We start from the raw sequence: 17973 nt of genomic DNA, 5'->3' as shown, positions 1-17973 counted from the left end.
TACGGAAAATGGTAAAGAAACCTTCATGTGCGAGTCCGACTCGCACTTGACCGGTTTTTAAGGTTCCGTACCTCAAAAGGAAAAACGGAAACCTTATAGGATCACTTTGTTGTCTGTCAAGAAACCTATAGGGTACTTCCCGTTGACCTAAAATCATGAAATTTGGTAGGTAGGTCTTATGGCAGTCATTCGGGGAAAAATCTGAAAACCGTGAATTTGTGGTTACATCATCAAAATGTCGAAAAAAACCCGAGTACGGAACCCTCGGTGCGCGAGTCTGACTCGTACTTGACCGCTTTTTTAAAGCCTACGACTGAGAAAAGATAAGGAGAATTTAACCAATTTTTAAGAGGATTGTAGCAAAAGAAACACCATTTGCAAAATAAGGTTCAAATCATTTATTTACACTATCTAATGCATTCTTTTCTTTTCAACATTTTCTTATACTAAAAGCTATCTATAAGGCATTTTATCACTGACTTGGCTTATATATTAATTAATTATTAAAATAAAATAATAAAGATCATTTGATTTCTCAATAAAAATAAATTAAAATACGTAAATAGCAGTGCCTATCCGCTCGGACAGTATCTAATTAGGCGTAACAAAACTAAATTAAAGAGTAGAAAGAAATAGAATTTCTACTAACTCGCGGGGTTATTAGCTCAGTGATCATTAATTATTACTAAATGTAAGCCATGAAACTCGCTTGACATTGGTTGGTTCTACTTCCCTGCTTCACGGAGCAATATACTTAAATATAACATTTCATAGCAATGGATTAAAAATAAATGTCAAATGAGCTTGGTGGCTTTCATTCATTTAGCGAATTACCCCTCTGTACCTACCTGTACTATACTACACAAACGAACAAAAATATTTGCGGCACAAAAAACTTGGTCTCCAATGTCGTATAAGTCCCGCAAATTGCTATTGCGCTGGAACCATGTCTCATTAACATCGAAATGACGTCATTTTGACATCAGCCGAAATAAAAATATATCATCAGCTAGAAACTTCAGTCTACTGCTGACGTAACTAAAATGGCGGCCACGCGCATTAACAATTTGCGGGACTTATACCCATCCAGTGCGAAGTAAAAAGTGACAGCTACAAATGTCAAACTAGAAAATGATGATACCAGCGTAGACTGAGTAAAAAAGCTAAACTAAAGTACTGTGTAACCGCGTCTGAGATAGCGATAGCACGACGTAACGATGAATAACACGACAATTACCATTGTTCAGTAGTCAATGTGGCTAATTCCTTTGTACACAATCTCTAAACTAAACTAAAATATCACGTCTAAATCTATTGCTATCCCTTTCATAATGTTGCTTGCGGAAAAGGAAAGCACTAGATTTAGACCTGTTAATTTAGTTTAGTTTAGAGATTGTGTACTAGAGAATCGGCCCCAATATTTGTATTAAACGTTTAAAAATAAATAAAAAATAGTAATCATTTAAAAGATAATAACTTCATTAAGGTATTATTTAAATTAGATAAATAAAATATAATTTTATAATTATCATTTACATTAAGTTAATAATATTTTACAAGGCGTAATAATAGGATGAAACTTTTTAGTTTTTTGGTCCATAGCTTTCTTACGTATACTTAGGTATAGTCCGTACAAAATGACTCCTCACGCGTCATTTTAACTCTATGGGTCATGTCATGTCAAAAGTACGGTTCACCTTTAAAATAATGACTAAAATCGTACTTTTGACATGAAATTTGACACATAGTTAAAATGGCGCGACAGCAGTTAAATTGTACGCGTTATATATACGTAACTTATAGACAGCTAACCTGAATTAATTATTAGTTATCTTCCCCGGCTCTATATTAATAGTAATATCACCAATACTGTTTTTGTCTAGAACATTACTGTTGAACGTGATTGTAATCTGTCTGTCTGACGGTATGTTATTAATGTTGCTAGCCTCTATATCTTGGTCGGAGCACCCCTTGAGTATAACAAGGGGTGATTCGATTTCTTGCGCAGGGGTGGGTTCAGCCCCGTTGATGTAGTGTATAGGGTAGTGTCGTTTTAGTTCCCTCATAAGGCGGAATTTCGCGTGGCAAACCGTACATCTGAAAAAAAAGTTAAGTTTTTAACATTTCAGTAAGTACAGTATTAGTAAAAAACAGTACGTTTTTTTAAAAATAAAAATAGCGAGCTAACGAGCAGGCGGGTCACCTGATGTTAAGTGATTACCGCCGCTCAAATTAACATTTGCAGTACCACAGGAACCGTCAATGCGTTGCCGGCATTTTAGCTTTGTGCTAATATTATGGCGGCTTTAAAACAGCCGATCTGTTTAGGAGTGATGCATGAACGTAATGATGGGTCCACACAGTCGGCCAACAGTCCAACTGTTCGTCCAACCTTCCACGTGTGGAGAGATAGTTCGTACATGTTTGACGATGTTGGATCGTGTTGGCGCGTGATCGCTCGGATGGCGGTAAATCGCGACTTCGTTCGCGTGGACTACACAAATTTCAAACCCCTATTTCACCCCTTTAGGGGTTGAATTTTCAAAAATCCTTTCTTAGCAGATGCCTACGTCATAATAGCTATCTGCATGCCGAATTTCAGCCCGATCCATCCAGTAGTTTGAGGCTTGAGCTGTGCGTTGATAGATCAGTCAGTCAGTCCTTTTATATATACAAGATTACACTCACTGATAGATGTTCTGGCCGAGGTGCGTGCGAACATGCTTGACCAAGTCGTTGCTCTGCGTGAACGCTCGCGAGCAGTGCGGACAGCGGTACGGTTTCTCTCCCGTATGTGTACGTTGGTGACGCTTTAAGTGATCTTTTGATGAGAACCTACAACAAGTCCATATGATTTTAAATACATATCAAAAATTGCGTGACCGGCAGGAATCGAACCTGCTGCGGTAGTTTCGATAACTGCAAAGTGTCGCTACTAGATGGCATTAAACAGTCGCTTCAGGACTGAGTTAACATACATATCACCAATTTCGTCACTGGCAGTAAGCGAGACCGTGGCCGAATGGTCAAGGCATCGGGCGCGAACCCAGAAGATGCAGGTTAGATTCCTGCCGGTCACGCAATTTTTGATATGTATTTAAAATTATTTAGTAATTTCCTTGAAGTGTAGGTAAACACTAAAAAATTATAAAAAATAAAGTCCATATGAATCAGAAAATGAAAAAATATTTCATCATCATCAGCCTGTGTACGTCCACTGTTAGACATAAGCTTTCACTAAAGAGCGCCACCACACCCGGTCCTCAGCACTCCTCATCCAGCCACTTCCCGCCAGCCTCTTTATATCGTCGGTCCATCGTGCTGGAGGGCGTCCCACACTACGCTTGCTTAAACGCGGTCTCCACTCAAGGACTTTCCGGCTCCAACGGCCATAATAAAAAATAAAAAATTATAAAAAATTTAATTGTCAATTTTACCTTGTCCGATGGTACCCTTACCCACACTAGGTAATCCTGTATCGTGGGTACCCAATTCGAATAAACCTGTGAACTTGGAGAACGAATGCGAATGACAGAGATGGAAGTATCTTCTAGAGCAGGCCTAGGCCTAGAAAGGACTGTACGGCCGGTGATGATGATGATGATATTTTTGTACACTAAAATAATTATAAATCAACTATGCTTTTATTTAATTTTAATAGTATAGTTCTTGCATTACACAAGGGCGAGTGGCTCATGCTTGTGTTTATTTATATCGTATCGGTATAAGTAAGGTAAAGGTCGCAAACATTTATGTGTGCGTTTGCGACCTCTTGCTGGCGACCGATTGGTCCGACATGCACGCACACTTACGCAATGTCCACATATACGACGCAACCACAAGTAAAGTTCTGAAGATAAATATGTACATTTGTCGTTTACATGTAGAAAATCTTAACACCAAAAATTTTATATTTACAAAAAATATACGCCGTCATAAGTCATTTATGGGCATTGTGAATACACTGGCGCTATTACCTCGCTGAATGGCAAGGCTTAACCGTTGAGCGAAATAAGCCAGCCAGCCAGTCAGCTCTTGGGTCACCAGACGCGTGGATCAGCTTTTGGCTGACACAACACGACGTTTATAAAAGCTTACCTATGCTCAGCCAAGCTTACCTCATGGTGCAGTTGTCACAAGCAAATGGCTTGACTCCAAGATGTATCATGGCATGTTTCTTCAAGGAGTTAGTTTTTGTGAAGGCTGCCCCACACTGGTGGCATTTGTACGGGTGTACGCCTGTGTGCGTGTCCATGTGGGATTTCATCTGACCTGAAAATGATAATGAAATGAATAATGAACTAAATAATACACTGAAAGTAAATCTTTTTATGCAAGACTACATTTTTAAGCAAATCTATAATACAACGTTAGTTTTAGTATAAGCAAAACCTGAAATTAGTTTGTTCAAAATCAGTAACAAAATCAATTGCAATCATTTTTACTATGGGTTATATTTGGACCAAAAAATACTTTGAAATCCTGCAAGTTTGCGCACCTAGTTGAATGACCGCATGCACCAGCTGATTCGAGCCGCGCAAGCGGGAGCGCGCACGATCGACGCTAGCCGTCTCGTTCGCTCACAGCCACTTGCTTGGGGTGACCATGTTTTTGCGGGAAAACGACTCAAATATTTTTGAAATTTTGTGTATTTATCCTATATGTAAAACTAGATGAAGCCCGCGACTTCGTCCGCGTGGATTTAGGTTTTTAAAAATCCCGTGGGAACTCTTTGATTTTCCGGGATAAAAAGTAGCCTATGTCCTTCCCCGTGATGCAAGCTCTTGGACGATTTAACCTATGGGCTTGTAACGCGCCTAATATTACGAATAAAAATTTCTGTCACTTTTGGTGCGGGACGAGGAAACACTACATAGACAACTTGACACACTCACTCAACAAAGTTTTGTGTCATTATTAACACACACATATCTAAATCTTCAACACTACTACATTTTACGCACACTAATAAGTTTTATACATCAACATACAAAGACATTACGAGTGTAAGACAGACAAATTGATTTGCGATGCTACCGTATCGATATTTTAAAATATATCGATAGTTTTTCAGAAACAAAAGTAGAAGTAAGAATTTATTACTCGTATTTAATTACTTAAAACCAGTGTTTGGTCAGCGTAGCACATTCTTGCATACATTCACCTCACTTAATAGGTAATTATCCCAAAAACTAATAATGCAACGTAAAAATAAGAAAAATATTTATTTAAAAAATATGCACATACTTTTTTACTTATTTTATATCATTTTTAATCTTTTGTATTTTTTTATATAACGAAATTTTTATTTAAAATTTCGATAGTGAAAATGTGCTTATTAATGACTTATATTATTATATAATACAAAATAAACCTGACCGCGCAAAAGCCTACCAAACATAATTAGTAGGTATATCAATCAATAAAATGTTTTTTTCTTTCCAATCAATCATTTATTTATTGCACATTGGGTTTACATGGTAATTCCAATATGGTGTACTCTTTGTCCAAAAAAATTAAATGTAAGTTATTAAATATTACAACGAATTGCCCTTACAAATTAGCAATGCAAAAATTTTCTCAATACCTGCCGCTTTTACCCCACAGCAAAATTCCATAAGACAGATATGATACTATGAAAATAAATTAGTAAACACACACGGTGGCCTCTTCTATTTTTAACACGTCATTATTTACCATTAGGTTAATGTTATGTATATTCTTTTTTTTAAATATCTGTTTTTGGACTGGAGCCTTTTAATTTTTTTAGTTTGGTTGTCAATTTTCATTTTCATTTTTTTTTCCTTGGTGTTAGTTCGATGTTTGCTTGCTTGATGGTGGAGTAGTACTAGAAGGACCTGGTTCCTGAGATTTATAATTCTCTACCGACTTGAACACCTGAAAAAAAAATTGTCGAGCAAATTGATATCCAAAGTATAAAATGTTTATCACAAGATGTTGCCGACGGCCTAATTTCATCAAAATCGGTTAATTATTCATCATAGTAGGTTGTTAAAGCGTAACACAAAAACACAGACAGTCAGACACCCTCAAAAATTGTTTCAAATTTTACATGTAAACACATAATATGGAAACACTTACGGTATCTGCTAAAAGCAATGTTGGTATGGCATGAGAGACTAATTTGCGACGTTTATTAGGCAAACATTCAAATTGGGACGAATCAAAGTGCGCCGAACAGATAGTACTTGTGCGGGTAGGTTCCCAACTATGTTTTCGATCGCACAATTGTGCCCACTTCATTTTAAAGTGGGCGTCTTAAGGAAATCTGTAAAAATAAAACGATTATGATAAATTATTACCTGATCCTCATCCTTGAGAAAGGTACACCTTTTAGCTACATATTACCCAGTTCATAGACACCCTACCCCGTTTCGCGCCTATCACTAAAATTGCGTTGCTTTAATTTTTTTTTTAAATGTATTAAGTACGTGAAATCACAGTAATCGACCAGTTTTATTACAAGTATAGGTAGCGATAAAATTGTGGTAATTAATAATAACTATTCTTTACTTGACTTGAAGACGGTAATTTAGTCGTTAATAATAAAGAAAATGTTTTCATCGATATCGATAATCGAACCGCAATCACTATCGTACTACTACGTAATTTCATGCTGTTCACGCGTATTCAAATTTTAACCTAATTTGTATACATCGAGGGTTGCAATTGTTTAGAAAAAACAAAATATAGTCTCGTGAGGAGTGTGACTCGTTTCTACCGAATTATTACGTACTCAATTACTGAATCGGTAAAGTTCTCGATTGTTATTTTATTATAATAATTTATGTAATTTAATTTATAGAAAGCGTTTATTATACCAAAAATACTTACTTATGAAATGAAATTCCATCTTTTTGTAAATTTGATGTGTTTGATTTGTTCTTGCACTCACTAACGGCACAAACAGGCATTTTTCACCCAGCGTGTAAGACGTCGTCACACATCGAAAACGATTCTGACAATGACAAAATCGATTCCGCAAACAGTGTTTATAAACGCAGTGGATTAAAAATCCATTACTATTGACAGAGGGGAATAATCATGCGAGGCGCGTCCTTAGGTTAAATCGTCCAAGTGCAAGCTATATCTGTACCAAATTTCGTCAAAATCGGTTGAATGGTTAAGCCGTGAAAAGCTAACAGGCAGACAGACAGACAGACAGACACACTTTCGCATTTATAATATTAGTATGGATGTAAAATTACTCGACACGTATTTCGGTTATTGCATATACTAAAACTGACGTTGTATAAAAGGAGCAGCTGAATGACCGATCTATCAACGCACAGCAAAAACTAATGAACGAAATGGGGCAAAATTTGGCATGCAGATAGCTATTATGATGTAGACATCCGCTAAGGATTTTAGAAAATACACCCCGTAACTGGGTAAAATAGGGGTTTGAAATTTGTATAGTCCATAGGAACGACGTTCGTGAGCATAAGATAGTTTCAGGCAAATTATTCAAAAATTTTAAAGGAAAATTACAGTATTTTATTTTATTTTTATTTTTTGGACACACAAAACAGATTATGACAATAATTGATAACTGAGTAATACAAGCCATGAAGAAAACTAGTCACTCTCCAAAAAAAGTGTGTACAAATGCAGTTATTATTATTAGTAATGGACGTGTACGTAGTTAGTAATGGACTCACTATTAAACAATACCTATACCCAGTGGCGTGCACAGTGTTTGAAGCCAGGGTAGGCATTAGTTAGGTAGAAACCTGTTTACTGGCAGGTCATAATGAAAAATATGCATTGAGCTATTACAACTGGGGTAAGCAGTGCATTTATGCCTCTATGATCTGCACGCCACTGCCTATACCTATTATATGATGTTTAATAACTCAACAGTTGTTGTCATATAAGGGTCTAGAATAATAAGAAAACCTGTTTAAGTACTGAGAAAAATGCTTGTAAGTATAAAAAATATACTTTTACCTTTAGTACAAAAACTCTTAGGACATAGGTTACAGCTGAACGGCTTAAGTCCTGTGTGGCGCTTCAAGTGTTGCCTCAGGTTGGAGTTGTTACTGAAGCCCTTCCCACACTGGGAGCAGAGGAATGGCGTTTCACCCGTGTGAGTTCTTTTGTGGTCTTTTAGACTGCAGAGCTGGGTAAATGCTGAAATTTTCAAAATAAGGATGCTTTATTTAATGAAGGTATTCGCATTATAATGAGGGTACTGATTAACCGATCAAACTCAATAATATGTAGAATGTAGATACATTCTAGAAAACTCTGTTTCTGTGTTTTCCAGATGTCTGTAAAAATGAAGGCTAAAGGTTTCTCTGAGCCGGTGTTACTTTAAAACTACACTTACACTGAAGTCTGACAAACCAAAAAAAAATCTATCCAAAAAACTTCATTGAATTTGATTAGTTAGTAGAGTAAATAATATACAAATGAGAACCAACTACATTTGTATGAAAAGCACTAGGCAGCATATATGCTAGGGTTACTTCTTAACAAAGTTGGCCTGGAAGGGGTATCCCTTGGGTAAAATCATGGGTTCCCAACGAGTCATACTCAATCGTGTCACAGTGTTACTTGTTGGGAGCTCATCACAATTTTTCTCCCATCAAGTCATACTGTTACTGGTTGCAACTTTTTTATCCATCGTATATCCCAACGAGCCACATGTTACTCTGGGTGTGACTCGTTGGGAATAAAATATGAGAAAAATAACATACCTTACCATAACATACCTTTATTACAAAGATTGCAAACATATCTCTTCTTACCGTCATGTTTACTCATATGCATAACTAATTGGTCTTGACGAGTATAACTCTGAGAGCATTGAGTGCATTTGAATGGACGGTTCTCTGAGTGCAACTTTATATGTCTTCTAAGCAGTGTCTTCAGGGCAAACCCTTTATCACAATTCGCACAGAAATATGTAGCCTGACTGTTTGAAGTCATTTTACTTTTGTGCTTCTTCAAATGTGACGCTAAAGACCTTTGTTTTTCAAACACAACATGACATTCTGGGCATTCATACTGCTCTCTCTCCGTTTTTACTTCGAACTCATTGTCTAATTTACTTTTTCCGTTTCTGTAATGAGTCTCCATGTGTTTCATCAATCTCTGTTCCGTTGTATAACTTTTTGAGCATTCAATGCATCTGTACGCTTGTTCTTCTAAATCCATATAAATGCTATGGTGTTCTTTAGAGTGTAGTAATAGAGATTGCTGGTTCTCAAAAGTAAGATTGCATTCAGAGCATTTATATTGGTCGCTTATATTTTCTACTTTAACTTTTACACCCAAATCTGTTACAGTATTCTCTAATAGACTATTATCAAGATTAGATGTACTGTTAATCACACAATGCTTATTTAAATGTCTTTGTAAAGAGGACTGTCTATGAAATCTTTTATCACAAACTGGACAAGTAATCTGTGGAGCCTCATGATTTGATAAATGTTTCAAAAGCTTCTTACGTGTGGTGAACTTTTTGTTGCAAACATTGCAAATAAACATTGATACATCGTTGTTAGCTTCAACCTTTGGGGACTGATGGTCAAATATAAAATCGTCATATGCATGATCGAGATATTCAAACTCATTTTCATGCTTCAAACTGTAGTCTGTTTCATTCTTTATTGAGGCATTTTGTGAAACTAATTTTCTTAGCGCATTTTCAGAATTGAGTGCTTGGGTGCGAAATGTGTGCATATTTTGGAGATGTTTTACACATTCCTCACACAAATTTTGTGGTAGACCATCTCCTTCAGTTATCTGAAAAATGTAAACCATGTTTTTTTTTCTTAAAAAGAATATTAGCCATGTTAAATGAATAATGACTAATATTCCCCTTTCCTCTCCAACTAAGCGTCAAGCTTGTGGTAGGAGTTTATGCATGTATGTTTAGTTAAGTACTTGATGTTCTTTAAATATTTTTCTGTTTATTTTATCACTATAAGTTATAATTACTACCCCTATTATAAATGCGAAAGTATTTGTTTGTTGGTTTGTCCTTCAATCACGTCGCAACGGATCGACGTGATTTTTTGCATGGCTATAGTTTAAGACCTGGGGAGTGACATAGGCTACTTTTTATCCTGGAAAATCAAAGATTTCCCACAAGATTTTCTAAAACCTAAATCCACGCGTACGAAGTTGCGGGCATCAGCTAGTAGTTATAATAATTGTTTTTGAAGTGTAAACTTCTTCAGTACTGTTGTAAACAAGATAGTGACACTTAAAAGAGACAAACACAAGAGAACATGATTATTCCAGTGAACATACACTCTACCTTCAAGGCTTTAGCAAAAATTGAAGGTATAGGTACTATACCTATTACCATTATCATCATGATCAACCCACTGTCGGCTCACTACTGAGCACTTTAAGAATGAGAAGGGTTTGGCCATAGTCTACTCTAGTCTAGTCACTCTGGCCAAGTGTGGATTGGCCAACTTCACACAACCTTGAGAACATTAAGGATGTAGACTGTTATAAGATCTCAGGCCTGCAGGTTTCCTCGTGATGTTTTCCTTCACCATTAAAGCAAGCAACTCCGAAAAGTTGAGGTGCGTGCCCATGATTAAGCCGGTGACCCCCCCGAAAAGGATGTCTTAACAAGTACCTAGGCTATCACCACTTTTTTACTATCTTAAAAACTCAAGAGTGTACTATTAATGCACCATAGGTAAAATTAGTGCAGTGATGGGGTATCACAGTTGCATGCCATTACTTAACTGAAACGAATAGAGGTCATTTGATTTGATTACCTGCAATGTAATAGTTTCCTTTACTAAATCTGCTAGTTTTAATGACCAATTAGCCTCGATTTTCACCGGACCAAATAAATTTATTAGAGCCGCTTCACTTTTTGTTTTCATACATGTCCGGCATGTTCTTTTAAAGTCAATCATTTTGTTTATATGCCACTACTGTATAATAACCAACAAGAATATTGGGAATTTATTATATACATAAATATTAAATAATACCAAATGATGATTTTAACTTTACAAACTAGGAAAATAATACAACCCGAACACCCGTTTTTTTTTTTAATTTATTTTACGGCCCTGGATAACAGTCCTTTAAGGCCTACCCGAACACAGATACACCAAGACCACAGAGTACTTTGTAAATATATGAAACCTTTGAAACCAAGACACACGCACTGGCAGTTGGCACACCACCATCCACCATAGATAGCACACTAGGTATATACCAGAGACACACCACCACCGACCAGAAAAAAAGAACATAGAAAAATAGGTAGATTTAAGTAGGTACTGTGTAATCGCGTATGAGATAGCGATAGCACGACGTAACGATGAATAACACGACAATTATTACCATTGTTTAGTAGTCAATATTTGTATTAACCGATCAACAATATTCGTATCGTATTAATTAAACGTTTTTATGTGAAAACAAGTAAATAACTCCACGAATTCTCAAAGTTTGTTTTGCAACTTCTTGTATAAAAAACCAGGAACGTTTGCTTTCTCATTCACACTAAAAAGAGAGCACAGATAAAGTTACTAATGTGATAAACAGAGACGCAGATAACCTCTTTTTTATCCCTTATCGTGTAACCGATTTTCTTCAAGGAATACAACTTTAGTTGCAAAACAAACTTTGAGAATTCGTGGCGTCATTGTATTTCCCATTAGTTATTTACTTGTTTTCACATCAAAAACGTTTTTAATACAAATATTGTTGATCGGTTAATACAAATATTGACTACTAAACAATGGTAATTGTCGTGATATTCATCGTTACGTCGTGCTATCGCTATCTCAGACGCGGTTACACAGTACTTTAGTCTAGCTTTTTTACTCAGTCTACGTTATAACTCTTTGTTTTTTACTTTTTTGTGTACGTTTCAAGGTTTTAAGTTTGTTTCTCTTCTTTTTATCTTTTCGATCATTTTCGATTTTTTCACTAAAAGTGCAAATGTACCTACGACTGGGAAGGGGATTCTAATTTTATTTTATTTCCGGAAGAAGTGAAAAGCTAAAAATAACTCAAATACATCACGGAATAACTCAAACGGAGCTGGAATCAAGAAAGAATTTGACAAAGACGAGTATTAGCTGTTTGCAAGGTGTATTTGCTCTATAAATGTTCATTGTATTAGTCAGGAATTGAGACTATAGTGTCTTCAAGAAATGGAAGATATAGTGTTTATTGGTGATTGGATAAAAGACAGACTTTTAGGCTCAGGAAGTTTCGGTACTGTTGTTCTTTGGAGACATAAAAGTAATGACCAGAAACTCGCAATTAAAACTTGCAAATGGGGTGATGAACTCACTGCGAAACATAGAGAACGATGGTCCAAAGAAGTGGAAATGTTACAGAACTGCAACCATCCTAATATAGTAGGCACAAAAGAGTTACCACCAGAGTTCAAAACAGGGTTAGCGCAAGCGAATCCTTCTAAATTACCCATATTATGTATGGAATATTGCAGTGGAGGAGATTTGAGGCAACTATTAAACAAGCCTGACTCATGCGGTGGACTGAAGGAAGTACAAGTGAGGAAAATACTTAACGATTTAGGCAGTGCAATGCGATTCCTTCATAGCAACAAAATTACTCATCGTGATCTCAAGCCTGAGAACATTGTGATGTGTGTCTCGGACCCTAATAGTGAACAAAGTAAAGTAACATACAAAATAATTGATCTTGGATATGCCAAGGAGATAGATTCCAATTCTATCTGTGCAAGCTTTGTTGGTACCTTGCAGTATTTAGCTCCTGAACTTTTCTATAGCAAAACTTATAGCAATTCTGTTGATTTTTGGTCATTTGGACTGATTGCTTTTGAAATTATATGTGGTACAAGACCGTTTCTACCAAACAAAGCTCCGGTTGAATGGATGCCTGTTGTAAAAAAAAAGTCTCATGATCATATTTGCGTGTATGAAACATTTCACAATGATGTCAGTTATTCCAAGGAGATTTTCCCTGAAAATCATATTTCCAAGCCATTGAAGGCTTTACTTGAGGAATGGTTAAAGGTTGCACTGGAGTATGATCCCAAATTGAGAGGTAGAGATGCTCCATCCAAAGTCACATTTGCTATCCCGTCCGAAGAAAAAGGAAACAATGTAAGTAATGTCATAATATTCAGTCTTCTCGAAAAGGTCCTGTCCAAGAAAATAATCAAAGTTTTCTCCGTAACTACTTTATCTCATATAGCTTATGAGATTGATGATGCAACAACTATTCTTACATTAAAATCCTGGATTAATAAAGACACTAACATCACTACTGATGATCAAATCTTAATATCACAAATGACATATATTGAAATAGGAAATGAGGAACTTGTTGCAAAATACTGGAACGAAACCAGCGTTGTAATGTTATTTGTTTATAACAAAAAGCAAATGATAGATGATAATTCAGCACCCATCGTACCTAAAGCTGTCCAAAGATGTCTCGAACTTCACAAGGCGTTATATAACTTTAAGAATAGTCAAAATTTGTACAGAAACTCTTTCTATTTTGTGATATCACAGATGGATATTTATGATGCTCTCATTAACGGTATTTACACTAGAGCAGAGTCTTTAAAACAGGAGAGCAAACAGTTGCTTGTCAAGCATAATACTACGGATAAAAACTTGGGCAAGCTATTAGCTAAAGTAGAAATTGTGACAAAAATGACAGATTTAGGCAAACATCATATCAAAAGTTTAAAAGAAAACGGTGTTGGAACAAATTTCTTAGGTGGATTTGGAAAAACTTTCAAAAATGCTGATGAAATAGTAGAAAAGACCCAAAAACTTCAAACTGCCTGGTCACAATTATCTGTAAGATTACAATCAGCAGCACGGCGCAGTAATGAGGGAATATCTAATGAACTAAACAACTTTGTAGCCAAATATAACTATCAGAGTATGTTTACAAATGCATACAAAATATTTACATCACATAAAAAATCTGACTTTTACAACGAAAATAGAGAAAAGGAGAGACAATGTCCGGAAATAGTGAAATTGTGCTATGACTGTTTGAAGCTGAGGAGTAAAATTTTACAAGAATTGCAGCACCAACAATTTGTATTGAAGCTCAAAGACTTGAGCACAGAATTTTCTAAAATCACTGACATCATTTCTAAGGCTACTGAAAATTCAGACAGATTAAATAATGATCTATCTGCATTAATAGATGAATTCAATAATTGTATCTGGTCGACTATGAGTGTAGTAGTAAGGGATGCAGATAATGTTGCTGATCTTCCTTACAGTGTTGTATCTTTTCAAAAAAGAGACTTCAAAATTGGCGAGTCTGTTTCTAACCACTGTATCCCTGTAGCAAATACAGTAAGAGATGATTCTATAAAATCGCTCATATCTGAAAGCTTGACACTAAGGCAAAATCATACTAACCTTTGTGATAAACTGGACAGCCAAAAAAAATTTCTCCAACAATCAATATTTGATTTTAGTTTTCTTAGTGATGCGTAAAATAATAACTAAGTTGTTATATTTGTTGATGATGTGACTATTAGTTGGAGGCTAATAGATATTGTAATTAAAGTCATTTTTAAGAGCTTCCTTTATGTTAGATATTTTCAGAGTGCCTTATTTTGTATAGACAATAATAATCTTTTCATTTATCAATCATATATCAATAGATTATTCTATTATAGATATAGCTTTAAAGTAGGTATTTGGGCTAAGTGTTATCTTCTAAAAGGTACTAAAATATAGTAGTTAAAATGAGGATGATATTACTAAAAAAATTACTAACTACAATTGAAATTTCGGTCTAGTCAATGTACTAATTTTAAGTACAATTTTTAAAAACAAAGTGCAATAATTGTTATCTTTATTATTAATTAAAGTCCGTACAAAAAAACTCCTCACGCGCCATGTTAACTCTATGGGTCACTGTCATTTCAAAAGTACATCATCATCATCATCATCATCAGCCTGTGGACATCCACTGTTGGACATAGGCCTTCCCTAAAGAGCGCCACCACACCCGGTCCTCAGCCTTCCTCATCCAGCCACTTCCCGCCAGCCTCTTTATATCGTCGGTCCATCGTGCTGGAGGGCGTCCCACACTACGCTTACTTAAGTACAACAACACTTACAAAAGTACATTCATCTTTAAAATAAGAACTAAAATCGTACTTTTGACATGTAATTTGACACAAAAAGTTAAAATGGCGCGTGAGGAGGTAAATTTTACGCGTTATACATCATGTATTTTTATTAAAAATAAAATTGTTTAAATTTATAGTTGTAGTTTTTATTTCACAAACATAAATATCTTTTAACGTTTCCTGTACTCTATAAATTACTTTTCTAATGTTTACAAAAATTAATTAGGTTCCTACTATTCAGTTAATAATACTACAATCTGTAAACTTTTCCAGCCACTCTTCAAAACCTTTGATAACGCTATTTAGCTTATTTATATCGTTAGGTGTATCCAGATACTCTTCTGGAGCAAATCTCGGTTCTTGCATACCACTTACATGTAACCAAATAGCGAAAACCGCATCGTCGATATTTGCAACAGAGCGACGACATAATCTCGCAGACATAGCACATACCGTAACTAAAGATTCCATGTTTCCAATCGAAACAGCTTTGTTTCTCTCCCTACGAGCCGCCAGAAAATAATTACTCAAGAGATTTTGAGTATCTTCATCTATAGAAACTCTTATACCTCCTACTAGATCTATATAAACTGATAAATCGTTCAATGCTTGTTTCTCAATAGCAGTTGGTTTTGAGGGTTCTATTGCTTGTTGCAGAATGAAATCGGCTATCTCATCTGTATATTCTCCATAATCACCGCGACAAATAGTACCGAAAACTCTGGCTATATCGTAAAGGACTATTTTCTTAAAGTCCATTCCTTGGGCCCACACTGCACAGTTCAATTTTACTTTGTTAATGTCATGTTGAATTTCGCCAGTTTCAATGGCTGACACAACCGAATGTATTTGCTTTTGGTTGTAAACCTGTAATGGCAAAGGCATAACGCATATACCTCCAGAAGCTCCTATTAGAGTTGTGGCGATGGAAGAATTAGATGGTACTGATACAACGTTTGAATCCGCTAGCTGACATGCTTGCCTCATTAGTTCTGCGACGTAACCAGTATCATAGCCTGCAACTAAACAATGTAGAACTGCGGAACCGCATAATTTTCTAGCTTTAATGCTCACCAAACTTAGCAATAGATATATTTTAACGTTCAAAAAAGAGTTGAAAGGGCTAACTTGTACACCAATGCTGGATGCAAGGCAGTACATGAACTTCCATGGTTTTTTATCACATGCGGTAAACAATTCTTCAATGTCTGGAGGGATAGGCGAAGTAGTTGGTGCTGGATGAGTGATAGCCTCTTGTAAGCTCCAAACAGCTGTAGCCTTTTTCAAAACTACAGCGTTAATAAAATAAGTTCCACCTAACTGCAAATTTTGAATTAGATCGTCGACTATAGTGTACTTCCTAGGGAGTAAATCGTTTTTCAATTTAAAAGTAGCTTCGACTTGGTCACCGCATCTCCTCAAACCGCTGTTTTCGAAGAGAGTGCTTCTGCATAGATAACATTTGGGAGGAGTTTTCGGTATAAATTGTAATACTACTTCATTGCCTTCACATTCTTCAGGGCACGACCACACCGTATGGTAAACGTAGTTCGTTGGCTTAGATATATTTACGAGTAATCCTTTAAAAGAGTCTATTCCTGCATAACGTCTCAGTTTCGGATTTCTAACGACATGAGGAAAACTCTTCAATGTAATGTTAACAGCGACTTGTGATAATCGTACGTGTTGATTCATATCATTGTCTGACGATTTAACGCATGAATACAGAATATCATTACAGGATCGTTGCCATTTGAACGGTTCTCTCATTAAATGCTCCCCAAGTTCGGGGAATAACTCTAGTAAATCCATGACGTCGACTTCAAGTAAGTACCTGAATGGTGGAAATTTACTCACTGTTTTCTCGTTCAATTGGTCTAGGAATGCTTCACATTTATTTTTCATGTCAAATAATATTTGTCTTTTGTCTAAATATAACACTAACTTAAAATCTAAATCCATGGCGTAGCAGTAACGGATTTAGTTAAATTCGAAAATTGGATCCCTATATAGTTAACCAATTATTTTTTGTAATTTTTTTCCCGCCTACGGTTGGTGATAGGTAAATTAAATTAATTATTTTCCCGCCTTTATTTTTTTTCATAAACCATAAAATAGGTCGTTCGTATGTAACTTTCTTTGCAAGGTTTTAAAATTGTATTCGAAATTCAAAGTAGGTACCTACCCCGCCAAATCTAGTTACTTTCAAAGTCAAAGTCAAATGATTTATTCAAAATAGGTACCTAGGTAATTAATAACTCTTTTTGATGGTCAGATGTTGGATTTCTAAGATATAGTGGTGATAATTATTACGCAAACTTAAAACTAAAGCTACTTTCTTTTTATTAATTCACTTTCTTGTCGGTCTGTTTGTTTGTTTTTTAGGGTTCCATATCTCCAGAGAAAAAACGGACCCTTATAGGATCACTTCGTTTTGTCTGTCTGTCGTGTCTGTCAAGGGAATCAACATGAAAGGTACTTCCCCTTGACCTAGAATCATGAAATTTAGCAGGAAGCATAATTAAAGGGGAAAAAACCGGCCAAGTGCGAGTCAGGCTCGCGCAATGAGGGTTGCGTACTACAGTCGTTTTTTTTTTTTTTTTTTTTTTTTAATAGATATAGCGAGCAGGCGGGTCACCTGATGTTAAGTGATTACCGCCGCCCACGAACATTTGCAGCACCAGAGGAGCCGCCGATGCGTTGCCGGCCTTTTAGGAATTTGTTGGTCCGCCCCTTGAATAACCCCATGTTATAATCTAGTGGGAACACCGCCGATGGGAGGTGGTTCCACAGTTTGCACGTGCGTGGAAAGAAGGATCTGGCGCAGCGGACGGTCGAAGTGCACCAGACACCCA

At 36.1% G+C, this 17973-nt stretch overlaps 3 protein-coding genes across 3 annotated transcripts; 1 reads left to right on the top strand and 2 right to left on the bottom strand.

Annotated features, from left to right (window-relative positions):
• Window positions 1-383: 383 nt before the first annotated feature.
• Window positions 384-11047, bottom strand: LOC117989354 (oocyte zinc finger protein XlCOF6-like). Its single transcript, XM_034976704.2, has 6 exons — window positions 10770-11047; window positions 8739-9774; window positions 7972-8154; window positions 4119-4272; window positions 2689-2835; window positions 384-2097 (listed from the first exon to the last, which is right to left on the bottom strand). The coding sequence occupies exons 1-6, from the start codon at window positions 10911-10913 to the stop codon at window positions 1818-1820; spliced, it is 1944 nt and encodes a 647-aa protein (XP_034832595.1). The 5' UTR covers window positions 10914-11047; the 3' UTR covers window positions 384-1817.
• An 812-nt stretch (window positions 11048-11859) lies between these two features.
• Window positions 11860-15254, top strand: IKKbeta (I-kappaB kinase beta). Its single transcript, XM_034976703.2, has one exon. It carries the CDS (start codon window positions 12168-12170, stop codon window positions 14472-14474), a length of 2307 nt encoding a protein of 768 aa, XP_034832594.1. The 5' UTR covers window positions 11860-12167; the 3' UTR covers window positions 14475-15254.
• On the bottom strand, window positions 15233-17134 carry mei-218 (meiotic 218). The gene is made up of 2 exons (XM_069503887.1): window positions 16976-17134; window positions 15233-16396 (listed from the first exon to the last, which is right to left on the bottom strand). Exons 1-2 carry the CDS (start codon window positions 17078-17080, stop codon window positions 15356-15358), a joined length of 1146 nt encoding a protein of 381 aa, XP_069359988.1. The 5' UTR covers window positions 17081-17134; the 3' UTR covers window positions 15233-15355.
• Between the last annotated feature and the right edge of the window lie 839 nt (window positions 17135-17973).

The sequence above is a fragment of the Maniola hyperantus genome, chromosome 16, assembly GCF_902806685.2.
Source record: "Maniola hyperantus chromosome 16, iAphHyp1.2, whole genome shotgun sequence".
NCBI lineage: Eukaryota > Metazoa > Arthropoda > Insecta > Lepidoptera > Nymphalidae > Maniola > Maniola hyperantus.
The sequence above is the reverse complement of the archived record's forward strand: the minus strand, read 5'-3'. Positions and strand labels throughout refer to the sequence as shown.

Bases quoted from the DNA above. Each gene is read 5' to 3' on its own strand.
- IKKbeta (XM_034976703.2), top strand. From the start codon at position 12,168: ATGGAAGATATAGTGTTTATTGGTGATTGGATAAAAGACAGACTTTTA.
- mei-218 (XM_069503887.1), bottom strand. From the start codon at position 17,080: ATGGATTTAGATTTTAAGTTAGTGTTATATTTAGACAAAAGACAAATA. The intron at 16,397-16,975 runs GTGAGTAAATTT...GTTTTGAAAAAG, and splicing joins ACCAATTGAACGAGAAAACA to GCTACAGCTGTTTGGAGCTT.
- LOC117989354 (XM_034976704.2), bottom strand. From the start codon at position 10,913: ATGATTGACTTTAAAAGAACATGCCGGACATGTATGAAAACAAAAAGT. The intron at 4,273-7,971 runs GTAAAAGTATAT...TATCATTTTCAG, and splicing joins TAAGAGTTTTTGTACTAAAG to GTCAGATGAAATCCCACATG. The intron at 2,098-2,688 runs GTGAGTGTAATC...CTTTTTTTTCAG, and splicing joins CTCGGCCAGAACATCTATCA to ATGTACGGTTTGCCACGCGA.